The sequence below is a fragment of the Mandrillus leucophaeus genome, unplaced genomic scaffold (assembly GCF_000951045.1).
Source record: "Mandrillus leucophaeus isolate KB7577 unplaced genomic scaffold, Mleu.le_1.0 Scaffold116, whole genome shotgun sequence".
Classification (NCBI taxonomy): Eukaryota; Metazoa; Chordata; class Mammalia; order Primates; family Cercopithecidae; genus Mandrillus; species Mandrillus leucophaeus.
Genome location: NW_012099876.1, coordinates 7175393 through 7188140, shown reverse-complemented (window position 1 = coordinate 7188140; position 12748 = coordinate 7175393). Strand labels below are relative to the sequence as shown.

General features: G+C 38.4%; 1 protein-coding gene and 1 pseudogene across 2 annotated transcripts in view; one reads left to right on the top strand and one right to left on the bottom strand.

The window, feature by feature from the left end:
* SPTLC3 (serine palmitoyltransferase, long chain base subunit 3) overlaps window positions 1-12748 on the bottom strand; it is a 191153-nt gene that overhangs the window by 107660 nt on the left and 70745 nt on the right. For both annotated transcript variants that reach the window (XM_011998882.1, XM_011998890.1), the window contains 2 exons: window positions 5174-5328; window positions 3084-3232 (listed from right to left, as the gene is read on the bottom strand). In XM_011998882.1, coding sequence (XP_011854272.1) covers window positions 3084-3232; window positions 5174-5328 — 304 coding nt within the window. The remainder of the gene's footprint in view (window positions 1-3083; window positions 3233-5173; window positions 5329-12748) is intronic.
* LOC105553015 lies at window positions 3251-4073 on the top strand (annotated as a pseudogene).

The window sequence follows — 12748 nt, the reverse complement described above, 5'->3', positions numbered from 1 at the left end:
TTTTTGAAATGCATTTTTGTCAGATTTGGAGATCAAGGTTATGCTAACTCAATGGTTGTCAACTGTGGGAGACACTTTATAGTCTCCTATTACCATATCATTTTTTTGTTTTTTGTTGCTTTTGTTTTTTGTTGCTTCATTTACGTGGAATGTAAATTGACCCATAAAGTAGCCAAAGCCTCCCTTAATTTTGTATTCCACTGTTTTTTAGTTCTACTCTAAAATAAGCAGTAGTGTATAATTTCACATCTTGAAAACAGCATTTGCACTTCTGTACAGATGTGTCTGGAAATATATCATTTCCAGTTGTATTTTGGGGCTCGATTTTAACATTTTTGGGTGCAAGTTTGGCAAACAATCTTCCTCCACGAAACTTCCTTCTGGGCTCTTCCTTTGCTGCTCCTTCTACTAACGCGACCACCCTTTTGAGCCCCTTTGGTGGTTGCAGCAGGGAGTGGGCACTAGGTACCTGGTGGGACCTATCTTTCTATTTCTCACCCTTTGAAATAATTTTAACTTAATATTGTATATTTTTAAATTACAGCACATAGTTGAGTTTAGGTTTTTGGCCAAATCTCAGTCTTTTTCTTTTGATAGACAAATCTCTTCTAGGTACATTTTTTTTTGTCAAAATAATATCTGTTATTTATGTTTTGAGTGATTGCTTGTTATTTCCTTTTCTGTCTTTCCTTTTTTGTTACATGGATTTTATTTTCCTTTTTCCCCTGGAATATTGAAAACTATTTCTAAAATCTCTGAGGAGTTATTTTTTAGTGATTAAATGTTCATAAACTTGTAGGTTCTCAAGAACCTATTTCGGTTTCTAAAAATTGTTGAACTTTTAGCTTTCCAGTTTTCATTGTTAACCCATTTGTACTGTTAAATATTCTGTTAAGACACGTTTTCCAAAAGTTACCTGTATTCCTTAGAATAAATGGCTTTCAGAATTGTGCTACTCCTAATTCTTGCATGCCATGTTAAGATTATTATTAATGTTGCAGAATACTTTAAATATCCCCTCTTTATTTATTCATTTCCTGACTGACTGCTTATATTCATGTTTCAGTCATTCTATTTGCCTAAAATTAGCGTGGGTGGCTTCTCTTTGAGTCTTTCACTATTTACTTGAAAAATGTTAAAGTCCTTTTCTTCGAACTTGACGTGGAGAGCTAAATGAAATGGAGAAATATTAAAAACTGGGCGATTCAGAAGGGTGAGTAGGTGGAGAAAGAACTCGGGCTGAGTGCAGTACCAAATGGGACCTTCATTTCTGCCTAGTTTCTTAGGGTTTGCTAAACCTGCAGAGTCGGGGACCCATGTTCCATATCTGGCTTCCCCTGTAAGTGAACATTGTATCAAGCAGCTTTCCTTCAGTCTCTACCGCTTGCGTAGGGAGTGTGCTGTCTCTTTGAGTTGGGGGGTTGTTGTCAGGAATATGTCTTCTGCCTGGTCATTAACAACCCTGGTATTGGGTGTCACCAGCACCAGAGGAAATATCTCAAATGGTTACTGACCCTGTGCTCCTTATGGCTAGGGGTACTCCTCCAGTCTCTGCCCCATCTCCAAATGGGGCATCACAGTTGACCCAGTCTTTCTAAGTGGAGTAAAACCTCCCATTTTCATCTCCACCCTGTTAACATCTCCAGCCCTTATGCCTCAAAATGAAGATAAGTAAGATTTTTTTTTTTTTTTTTTTTTGAGACGGAGTCTCGCTCTGTCGCCCAGGCTGGAGTGCAGTGGCCGGATCTCAGCTCACTGCAAGCTCCGCCTCCCGGGTTCACGCCATTCTCCTGCCTCAGCCTCCCGAGTAGCTGGGACTACAGGCGCCTGCCACCTCGCCCGGCTAATTTTTTGTATTTTCTTGGTAGAGACGGGGTTTCACCATGTTAGCCAGGATGGTCTCAATCTCCTGACCTCGTGATCCGCCCGTCTCGGCCTCCCAAAGTGCTGGGATTACAGGCTTGAGCCACCGCGCCCCGCCAGTAAGATTTTTTTAAAAGAAATCTGTGCACCCACTATTAACTCTAGAGCTTTAGCCAATGAATGTTGGGATAAAAAGGTACCTACTTTGTTCAATGTGAATTATTTGTTGCACAAGTCTGAATAATTAAATTGTTTCTAAAACTCTCTGCTAACTGGTTATCTAAGAGGGACATGTAGTTCATAATTCATTAACATGATAGTAAATCCCTTTTTAGTCACATTTGCCTCCAATTCTTAGACAGACCTAACCGACCTGGTGAACCTTGCATGTGTCACTGGGAGGGAGAAGTGCTGTAGTAGAGAAAGCTGAGCTATACCGGGAATTAGGTTGGTTATTTACCTTCCTTAAGTATATCACTTAGGTGCCATGATCTCAGATTCTTCCCCCAGAAGATGAGAATAACACCACCTGTGCTGCCTACACAGGTGTTTGTTTGTTTGTGTGTTTTTTTTTTTTTGGATAAATGAACGTTCTCCTTCTCTCTCCCTGTCTCTATCCTCAGGCCAAGAATTGAAAAGCACTACGTAAGAGCAAGCTTGCATTATTCTTTCTTCCTGAATTGAAGAGGAGTGGGTTTCCTTCTCACAGGTGTTACTCCTTTGAGTAAAAGAAAAACATTTAGCTAAAAGGAAAATAAAGAGGCAGTCTGCTCGTCTGCTCCACCTGGTCGATTCATTCATTTGTTCAATGCAACATTACACAAGTCCAACCCCTCTTCTCACAAAGTTTATTTTTAGGAGCAGAGACAGGCCATATACGAATACAAATACAAGATCATTTTAACCAGTGATGAACATCATTAAGAAAAGTGGAAGAAAGGGCGGAAAAGGACCAGCTAGAGGAGGCACAGTGTTGCTATTTTAGATAATATGGGGAGGAAAGATCTATTTTTGTCTATTCTGGAGAATTGAAACATGTAATTAATAAACTGCCTGGCAACAGTCTAATGCTTGAAATTTCCCAAAATATCTCTTTTTCTTTCTGTATTGCATGACACGTTTTTAAGGCACACAGTCCAAATATGATCTAGATTTGAGAGGCAGACACAAGGAATCTGAGACCTAACAGGAAAAAATTTCAAAACAGTGAGTGTACCTACCCATTTCATGCCTGGTGCTGGCCACGCCTGTGCCATACACCTCTAAAACATCCTTTATTGTCCTCATAGACTCATCGTACTTGGCTGCAAGACCAAGGAAGTTATAGGAGCCCATGTTGATGACATCTTTGATGACTCTTCCAGTAAACCTGCAGGGAAACATGTAAATGAGCACACAATCCTTTCCCCAGGGTTATGCATGATTCAAAAAATCCCTGATGGAAGGTTTGGGTTCCTATGAAGAAAAAGAGAATGGGGTGACCAAGGAGATGGCAGCTCAGATCCGTGAGGTGGAATAGAACTGGCAGGAGGTGGTTCAGTCTGTCCTAGAGGTTGGTTTCCCTCAGAAGATCCAGACCCCCTCAGCCAGTGCCAGACCCAGAAGAGGGTTCTTCAGTCCCTGGAAGCTGGAAAAGGATGAACAGCCAAGTAGCTTCCAGCTCACAGCAGCCCTCCAACTTGGACCTGCCACAGCTCCAGGACTTGACTGGATGGAGACAGGACAATCTCCGATATTCATTGGTCATCAGGATATACCAGGAGTTGGTAACATCCACTCAGGTGCCACACCTCCCTGGATGATCCAAGATGAAGGATACATCTCTGGGAACCAACAAACAGGACCATCCTATAAAGAATTTATTAAAGAAAAGGAAAAAGTTGAAGAAACTTTCCCCAAGCTGAGTTGGGGCCAACTTTGATCACAGCTCCAGGACCAGTGCAAGCTGACTGCCCTCTTTGAACTGCGTCTGGAATAATGGATACTGCTGGCAGTTCAAGCATCAACTCAGAACTGAAGCTGCAGCAGTGAACAAGCAGTCACATTAAAAAAAAAAAAAAAAAAAAAAAAAAAAGCTAATCATTCCCAGATGCTCTACCAACTACCATGAGGCTAAAAGCAAGATCAGCAAAATCCTACCCGCTATTATTCTTTCTACCAAGTTCATTATCGTTGTCTGTCTTAGGAAACAGATATACCCATTCATTTGATTTAATAAGTCTTATTTTTCAAATGTAAAAAAAAAAAAAATTATCCTAGTGCTGGAGAGGCCTTAGGTCTGGCCTAAATGATATATTTTCTTTCTTATTAACTTGCACTGTTGTCACCATAAAGAAAAAAAAAAAAAGAAAACCTTGTCATTTGAAGCAATTTGGATAGAACTGGAGGCCTTTATATTAAATGAAATAAGCAAGGCACAGAAGTCAAATATCACATTTTTAAAATCTATAACATGGGAGCTAAAAAGGCATATCCCATGAAGGGAGAGTAGATTGGTTGTTACTGGAGGCTAGAAAAGGTAGGGAGGAGGGGGAGAAGTTGACTAACAGGTACAAAGATACGGTTTGATAGAAGAAATAAAACTCAGATCAGTAGGGTGACTGTGGTTTATAAAATAATGTATGGTCTATTTTAAAATAGCTATAAGAAAATAATTTAAATGATTCTGTCATAAAAAAACAAATATTTAAGATGATGGATGCCCCAAGTACACTGATTTGATCTTTACAGTTTATATGAATGTATTAAATTATTATATGTACTCCAAAATAATGTACATCTATTATGCATCAAAAAAGTTGTTACCAAAAAATGGTTTTCCCTAAGAGAAAGGTAAACCCATGATGAAGTTGGGCAGAGCATTGGAGAAAGACGTCTTGAGCCATGGATTGTTACTTAGCCCTGATTTTCCTTGGGCACTTATTTCCATGACACTTATGCTCTGGTTTAAATTCCAGCAAGAGCCTTCTAACGGAACGAGAACCATGGTCATCACTGTCTCATTCAGCTAGAAGTAGGAGAGTAGAATTTGTCAATAAAGCTGAAAGGGGTCTTCCTGACTGGCTTGGTGTGTTCTGCACCTCTGACACAGGTCTTAGGTTAATTACAATCCAAAAAGTCACTCTGGCAGCTGCTTAATTACTTTACTGTGCTTTCTTCCCCTGGCATCAGGAGGGCTTGCAAAGGTATAAATGATACAAAACCAACGGCTTCCATGCCTTGTTTTTTTCAGATTTGTCATCTAGTGCCCATGCTAGGATTTCCTTGAAAGGATTTTCTTTTCCCGAAGCCCCCCAAGTGGCGCGCTCACCTAAATGTCCAGTTATAGTCATCTGACACCCTCTCCATCACGTCAAACAGAGGCCCTGGGGCACTGCAGATGGGCCGGTTCCAGTTGTCTCTGATTCGCATGTAAAGGTTTCGTGTATAAAAATTTTCAAAGTCTTGATACAGTGGTACAAAATCCTGTTAGAACAAAGGTAGAAGGTTATCTTTGGTTCTTTGCTTTCTGGATTTCACTTACAATTGAGGAGGGGAAGAAGATCTGGAAGAGCTATGGAAATAACACATCTACAGATACATTTTGAGCAAAGGTCAGCAGGTGAGGGAAGTAAATCTGTGAGGCCAAAGAGTATGCCTTTTAGTGGGGGAATGGAAACATGTGATGAATAGGGGTAACAAAGATGTCAGTGCAATACAAGCACGAGAGCAAGTGGTCACAACAGATCCCAGCAGTTTCTCTAAGGGTAACACAGGTGTCTATGTCTAAAGCAGTTTCGTTGGGAAAAAATGGTTGAGATGATCATGTGTTTTCAACTTTTTTGAACATGAATATATCCACTCACTGTGTTTTTAGAAGTGGGGATGAACTTGAACTGTTGGACCTGCTGGCAAAACTGCTGTTGGGGGGTGGCTGGCTGTTATATGGCCCAGGGCTTGGAAACTGATCAGTGGAGCTTGTGGAGGCAGCAGGCCTCTCTCACAGCTGAGGTAACAACACTGAGTTGCTGTATAAAGTGTAATCCATGACTAAAGAGCTCTGCAATCTAGCTGAGGCTTAAAGCAAGACATGTCTAATGTTATCATTTGACTCTTAATAGTTCCCTCTTCCAGTTTGGAAAAAAAAGTACAGCTCATTGCCGGCCCTCATTTAATTTTACATAAACATGCTCTTTGAGGCTGAAGCAAATCTGACTGATTTTCAATGTGAAAATAAAATATAAAAACTGTTCTTGGAGTTAGTTCTAAACGGAACTAACATCAGAATCATCTGCATCAGAATAATCTATTTAGGAAAAATCAAATTCATCAAATGAATTGTTGGCCAATAACTGTTCAAGAATGATGCTAACATCACACATAGGAATGCTACGTTTTCTAGGATTTGACATTTTCTGTGAGCTAGAGATAAATTATGTAAGTGGAATTACCATTACTAAAAAAAGAATGCTATAAATAGAATGATGTCTTTTGTTTTCAAAGTTGATATACTGGAGCTATGCGAAAATAATACAAGTGAGATATTAATAGATCATGGCAAAGTTTTCTTAGGATAAATGCTGCAGAGTCAAGATTTTCCCGTGAGTATTCTTGGAGCAAACAGGAAGAAAGTTAATCCAAGGCAGAAAATGCAACAAGATTCTCCTGCGAGTATTCTCAGAGCAAACAGGAAAAAAGTTAATCCAAGACAGAAAATGCAATAACTGTGGTCTAAGCCAAGTACTTTGGACGTTCATGGGATTAGAGTAGGAGGGAGAGTCCCACCTTGTTTGAGGAATCAGGGAAGCTTTATGTAGGAGAGTCCCTGGTGATGGACACCAAGGCAGAATGAGATTGTTATGGGCAGGGATGCTTGGGGAGTTCTCAGGAGAGTGGGTTTGTGTGCTGGGAATGTGGAGTGCATTTGGGAAGAATTAATAAGAATAAAATATAACACGTATGCTGTCACTCTTTGCTCAGAACTTACAATGGCTCCCACCTCACTCCTGATTTGACGTCCTGACTCATATGGCTTTAGGTTACCTCTCTGACCCCATCCCCTAATGACTCCCTACAGAGTGGGTGAGGCTGCAATGTCAGCTGGGCACAGACAGTGGGAACTTGAGCACCTGAAGCATTTGCAGGAAGAGCTCATCATTTATCCTGCAGGTAATGAGGAGTCACTGAATAATTGGGAGTGAGCGTTCTCATTCTTCCTCCTATGCTCTTAGAGCACTTGGCTCTCCTTTCCGTTATTAAATGGAGCTGATTTCCTGAAGGAACAAGGAAACTATGAGGAGTGCCTTTGTGGATGACCTTCTTATGCTACTGCTTTGCCCACTCATTCTCTGTGCTGGTTCATTGCAGAAGATAATATAGAGAATAGGCAGGTTTTGATGGCAGATGGCTACACCCAAGCCACAGACTGTTTCATCACTTCATCCTTTGGTCCTTGGTGACAATAGCATCATTTATTGGGGAAAAACTATAATTTTTTCTGTAGGAAAGAATGTTCATAAGCATATACTCTCTGAATTTGAAGGATGGTTGGGCAATTCTACATTTGAAAGTCTCACCTTGAATGCTTTTTCTTTAAGTAGCTGTGATGTAGGTTTTGTTAAAATTTAAAGCTCCAAGTTTCTGATAATCAATTATACTCTTTATATGTCTTTCTCATAGGGAAAGAGACATATTTTTGAGGCTACAAGATTATATAATTCTAGAAAACTCATTCTCAAACTATTTCTTCTTTGATTCAATACATTTTTTCAGACTGTTTACTGCTTTGTGAATTATTCTATATCCCCAAATGTTGTTTCTCTATTTATAATTTTAAAAGCCTTATTTGAAATGATAACCTGTAAACTCTTTCTATCATGAGAAAAGAGAGAAGTAGGTGTGTAAGTAATACTTCTGGACTATGAAGAGAATTATAATTTTAGGTTTTATGAGAAATCTTACCCAAAATAAAGTAGCAGTTGGTTTTGGAGAGAAGGAGACAAGAACCAAAATATTCTGTCTATAAAATTAAAATTAATTTCAGATTTGGAACCACAAGATGCACAGGGCACCAGGGCTAGAGGCGCCACTACAATCACAGAGCAGGGGTCCCCAACCCCTGGGCTGCAGACAGGTACCAGTCTGTGGCCTGTTAACTGCACAGCAGGAGGTGAGCAGTGGGTGAGTGAGAATTACCGCCTGAGCTCTGAGCTCCACCTCCTGTCAAATCAGCAGTGGCATGAGACTCTCCTAGGAGTGCAAACCCTATTGTGAACTACGCATGCAAGGGGTCTAGGTTATGTGATCCTTATGAGAATCTAATGCCTAATGATCTGAGGTGGAACAGTTTCATCCTGAAACTATACCCCTTCACCCCACCTGGCTTTTTGTGGAAAACATTGTCTTCCTCAAAACCAGTTCCTGGTGCCAAAAAGATTGGGGACTGCTGTTTTAGAGCTCAAACACCCACTCGACCCATGAGGAGAATCAGGCCCAGAAAGGTGCGTGACTTGAACTCTGGTCGGCCTCGGATCTCACCCACTCCCCTAGACAGAGACTTCAGAGTAATTTCGGTCATACCTAGCTTCCCTCCAAAACACCACTGATGACAAAAACCCTGACCCATGATATGGAAAACTAGGGCCAGTAGGTTGCCAGACTATATGTAGTAGCAGTGTCCTTTAGTCATAGGGAACTTGGCGTTGGCTTGAAAAAACAGCCCATGGCTTCCCAGCCCATGCCACGTGTGGATGCATTGTCATGGCCACCTAAGAGAAGGTCAGAAAATACTTCATCCTGTCTAACCTCTCTGCCTCCTGACTCAGGGATTCAGAATTTGTACCTATGTAGAAATGGGCAGCTGTCTCTTCACTGAGATACATGCTTTGAGGGCAAGACACAGGGATTCTAATATATTCTGTGGGTTCAGAAAAGGCTTCTTTCTAGGGAATAATCTTCATGCTCAATAGAAATTTTATAAATTAAGTACTTGCAGCTCCCCTGCAAAAAGGAAGTGCTAGTTTTTTTTTTTTTTTTTTAAAGTACTCAGAGTTATTTCTTTGTGCATGACAAACATTAACCCAGATCCGATATACAAGGTCAGTAACGTACATGTTTCTGAGAGGGCCAATTGAGTTCAGAGACCTACTTAGAATTAAAGATCTGATAGGTGAATGAACTGACTTGCTTTTGGGCGTGGCCCTCTTCTTCTCCCCACCTGCGAGGTTTCCTGTCTGGGTGTATTTCCACTCCACCCCATTCCTTTAAACAGCCAGGAGCTTTCTTCAGGAGCAGCCAACACCTTCCAAAGGTCAATGTCCTCTAGTCTCAGAGAAGCTTCCCACAGCATTTTAACTAAACCAGAAAATGAAGCCTGACTTGATATTTCAAAAACAAAAGCATTGCAATAGGATGTATCTTTATTTATCTGTAGACTTAATTTGTCGTTTGCCTTACCATCTTTATTTTGCTTTCTGAACAAATGGCTAGATGTGATAGAAAATACCAGGCCATAAGGACACAATCATTTTGGAGAACGGAGTGTAGTAAGAGGTGAGTTAAATCTAAAAAGACCCACAAAATAGTATTATGTCTTCTGCAATGTCATAATCTTTATTTTTCAACCTTTATATTTGTACTATAATTTATAATTTTCCAAGGGCTATAGATATTTCTATCAATTTTTTATAGATAAGTTGATGGAAAGTCAGAAAACTTGATTGGACAAAATAGAAATTATTAATATTTCCAGTTCCCAAACCATGCTCTTTCCAATAAACCCTGCTACAAGGCTTTATGCTTGTACAAAAGTGAAAAGAGTATATCCATAGCTCATTGTTAAAACTATTATCAAATTTGGAAGCATATCTCTTGTAGGGTGAGAAAGAATCTTTATCAAACACAAAGTTATTCATTTGTATCTATATTGACACTTCAGTTCTCACTGAACACTGTATTTTATATAATTGTCCTTTTGAGAGCCAGCTGTTTCTAAGGCAGAACTTGGGATAATAACAAAATACGCTTATATTTTCCTTTTTATTGGTAAAGGTAACTGTATTTACAGTAGTTCTTCGAAGTATAAGAACCTAACATAAAGATGGCTAAATTTAATTTTTATTCTTAAAGAATTAGAGATATTGACTAAAGATGGCAGACTCAGTACTTGTATGAATCCTACCACTCTTCTAAAAGTTCCATGTAAATAACAATAAAAAATAGATACTTAAGAAACAAAATAAAGTTATAAATGCCTAGAAAGAGCATCAAGAGTGTCATCAATGCATCAGAAATGCAGAAGAATCACAAAGACAGACATAAGTAAGATTTGATCACTGGGGAAATTAAACCACAGGAAACCATGGGTCCAAATATTTGCAGAGAAGACTGGCATGGATGTAAGCTAATAAAGGCAGCTTCAAGTTGAGAGTGCAGAACTATAACAAGCTGACATTCAAGGTGAGGGTACATCCCTTCATCTTCTTCCTATTGGGCTAATAAATAAGAAGCAAAAATATTCGCCACAGGACAAAGCTCTGTGGTGGGCAACAAGAAGTAGAGGGAAAAGCAATGCCCCATTGTAGAGAAATGGAGAGCCCACGTAACAAGAAGACAATCTATTGGCCCTGAAAACTCATCCTGTTCCACTTCTACAGTCACTCAAATAGGTGAACATGAAAAAAAAAAATATATATATATATATGTAGAAGTGACATTTTTATATAAACGTAGGAGAACATCGTGCCCATTTAAAGGATAAACAGTTCAAAAAATAATGACCATAACAAAATGGCAAATTAATAAGCTAGAATATTATATTGATGATTTTTTTCATAAGACAGTGAAAAGAACAAAGAAAAGAAAATATAAAGGGAAAGTCAAGAGATGTATATAGGGCAGATTCAGAAGAACAAATATCTCTCTAATAGACATGGCAAGATTGAAAGAAGGAAATTAAGGAGGAAAGGAAGAGAAGGAGGAGGGAAAGAAAGCAAAGTATAAGAAGGAAGAGAAGGGAGAAATTTCTAGAGATGAGGAAAGATTTGAATTTTAAGATATAAAGAGTTCATTAGGTACTTATTAAAGCAAATAAAGTTTCACACTTCATAAAAGAGAATAAGAATCAGATTGCTTAAAACTTGAACTTAAAATTCTGTACTCTTCCAAGTCAGCAACCAAATAAAAACAAATACACATATTTTTCAGTATATGCAAGGAGTCATAAGGTTAACACCCACAGGCATTTTCTGTAATAATTGAGAGTGTACTACCTAATTTTGAAATATACTACAAAGCTACAGTAATCAAAACAGCATGGTACTGACATAGAAACAGACACTTAGGCCAATGGAACAGAATAGAGATACCAGGAATAAATTCACGCATTTACAGTAATGGATCTTCGACAAAGGCACCAAAAACACACACTGGGGAGAGTCCTTTCAATACATGGTGTTGGAAAAATTGGATATACATATGCAGAATAATGAAATTGGATTCTTTTCTCATACTATATACAAAAATGCACTCAAAATGGATTAAATACTTAAATGTAAGACCTGAAACTGTAACACTATTAGAGAGAAACTTAGGGAAAAATCTTGACATTGATCTGGGCAGTGAAGTTTTTGCTATGATCTCAAAACACAGGCAACAAAAACAAAACAAAACAAAACAAAAAACCAAAAAATGGAATTGCATCAAACTAAAAAGCTTCTGCACAACAAAGGAAATCATAAACAGAGTGAAGAGGCAACCTACAGAATGGGAGAAAATATTTGCAAACCATACGTCTGGTAAGGTGTTATTACCCAGAATATATAAGGAATCCAAACAATTCAGTAGCAAAACAAACAAACAAACAAACAAACAAAAACTTGATTAAAAAATGGGCAAGAGACCCAAACAGATATTTCTCAAAAAAGACATACAAATGACCAATAGGTATATATTAAAAAAAGGTCAGCATCACAAATCATCAGGGAAATTCAAATGAAAACCACAATGAGAAATCACCTCATATCTGTGAGAATGGATGTTATTAAAAAGACAACAGATAGCAAGTGTTGGCAAGGATGTGGAGAAAAGAGAACTCTTGTTCACTGATGGTGGGAAGGTAAATTGATGAAGCCATTATGAAAAACAATATGGAGGTTCCAAAAAAATTTAAAAATAGAACTACCATATGATCTAGCAATCTCACTTCTTGGTGTATATCCAAAGTAAATGACATCACTATCTCCAAGCGATATTTGTACTCCTGTGTTTATTGCAGCATTACTCACAATAGACAAGATATGTAAACAACCCAAGTGTCCATCATAGATGAATGGATAAAGAAATATGGTGTATATACACAATGGAATACTATTCAGGCTTAAAAGAGAAGGACATTTGCAACAATATGGATGCACCTGGAGGAGTTTATACTAAGGGAAATAAGAAAGACAAATACCATATGCTCTCACTTATGTGTGAAATCTAAAAACATTGAAATCATAGGAGCAGAGAGTAGAATGGTGGTTGCCAGACCTGGGGGCGTGGTGAAAATAGGGTGGGGGGGATACTGGTCAAAGGGTACAAAGTTTCAATTATGTAGCATGAATAAGTTCTGGAGACCTAATGTACAGCATGGTGACTATAGTTAATAATATATTGTATACTTGAAATTATTAGGAAAGTAGATCCTAAATGTTCTCACCAAAAAAAGGAAGGAAGAAAAAAGCTAACTGTGTGAAATGATGGATACGTTATTAGCTTGATAGTTATAATTATTTCAAAATGTATATGTATATCAAAGCACCATATTGTACACTGAATATTTAAAATTTTAAAAAAGCTTGAATTTTTTAAAAAAAGAAGTAAAAAATGCATATATGTTAAAAGAAAAACAACTGTACTAGGTATA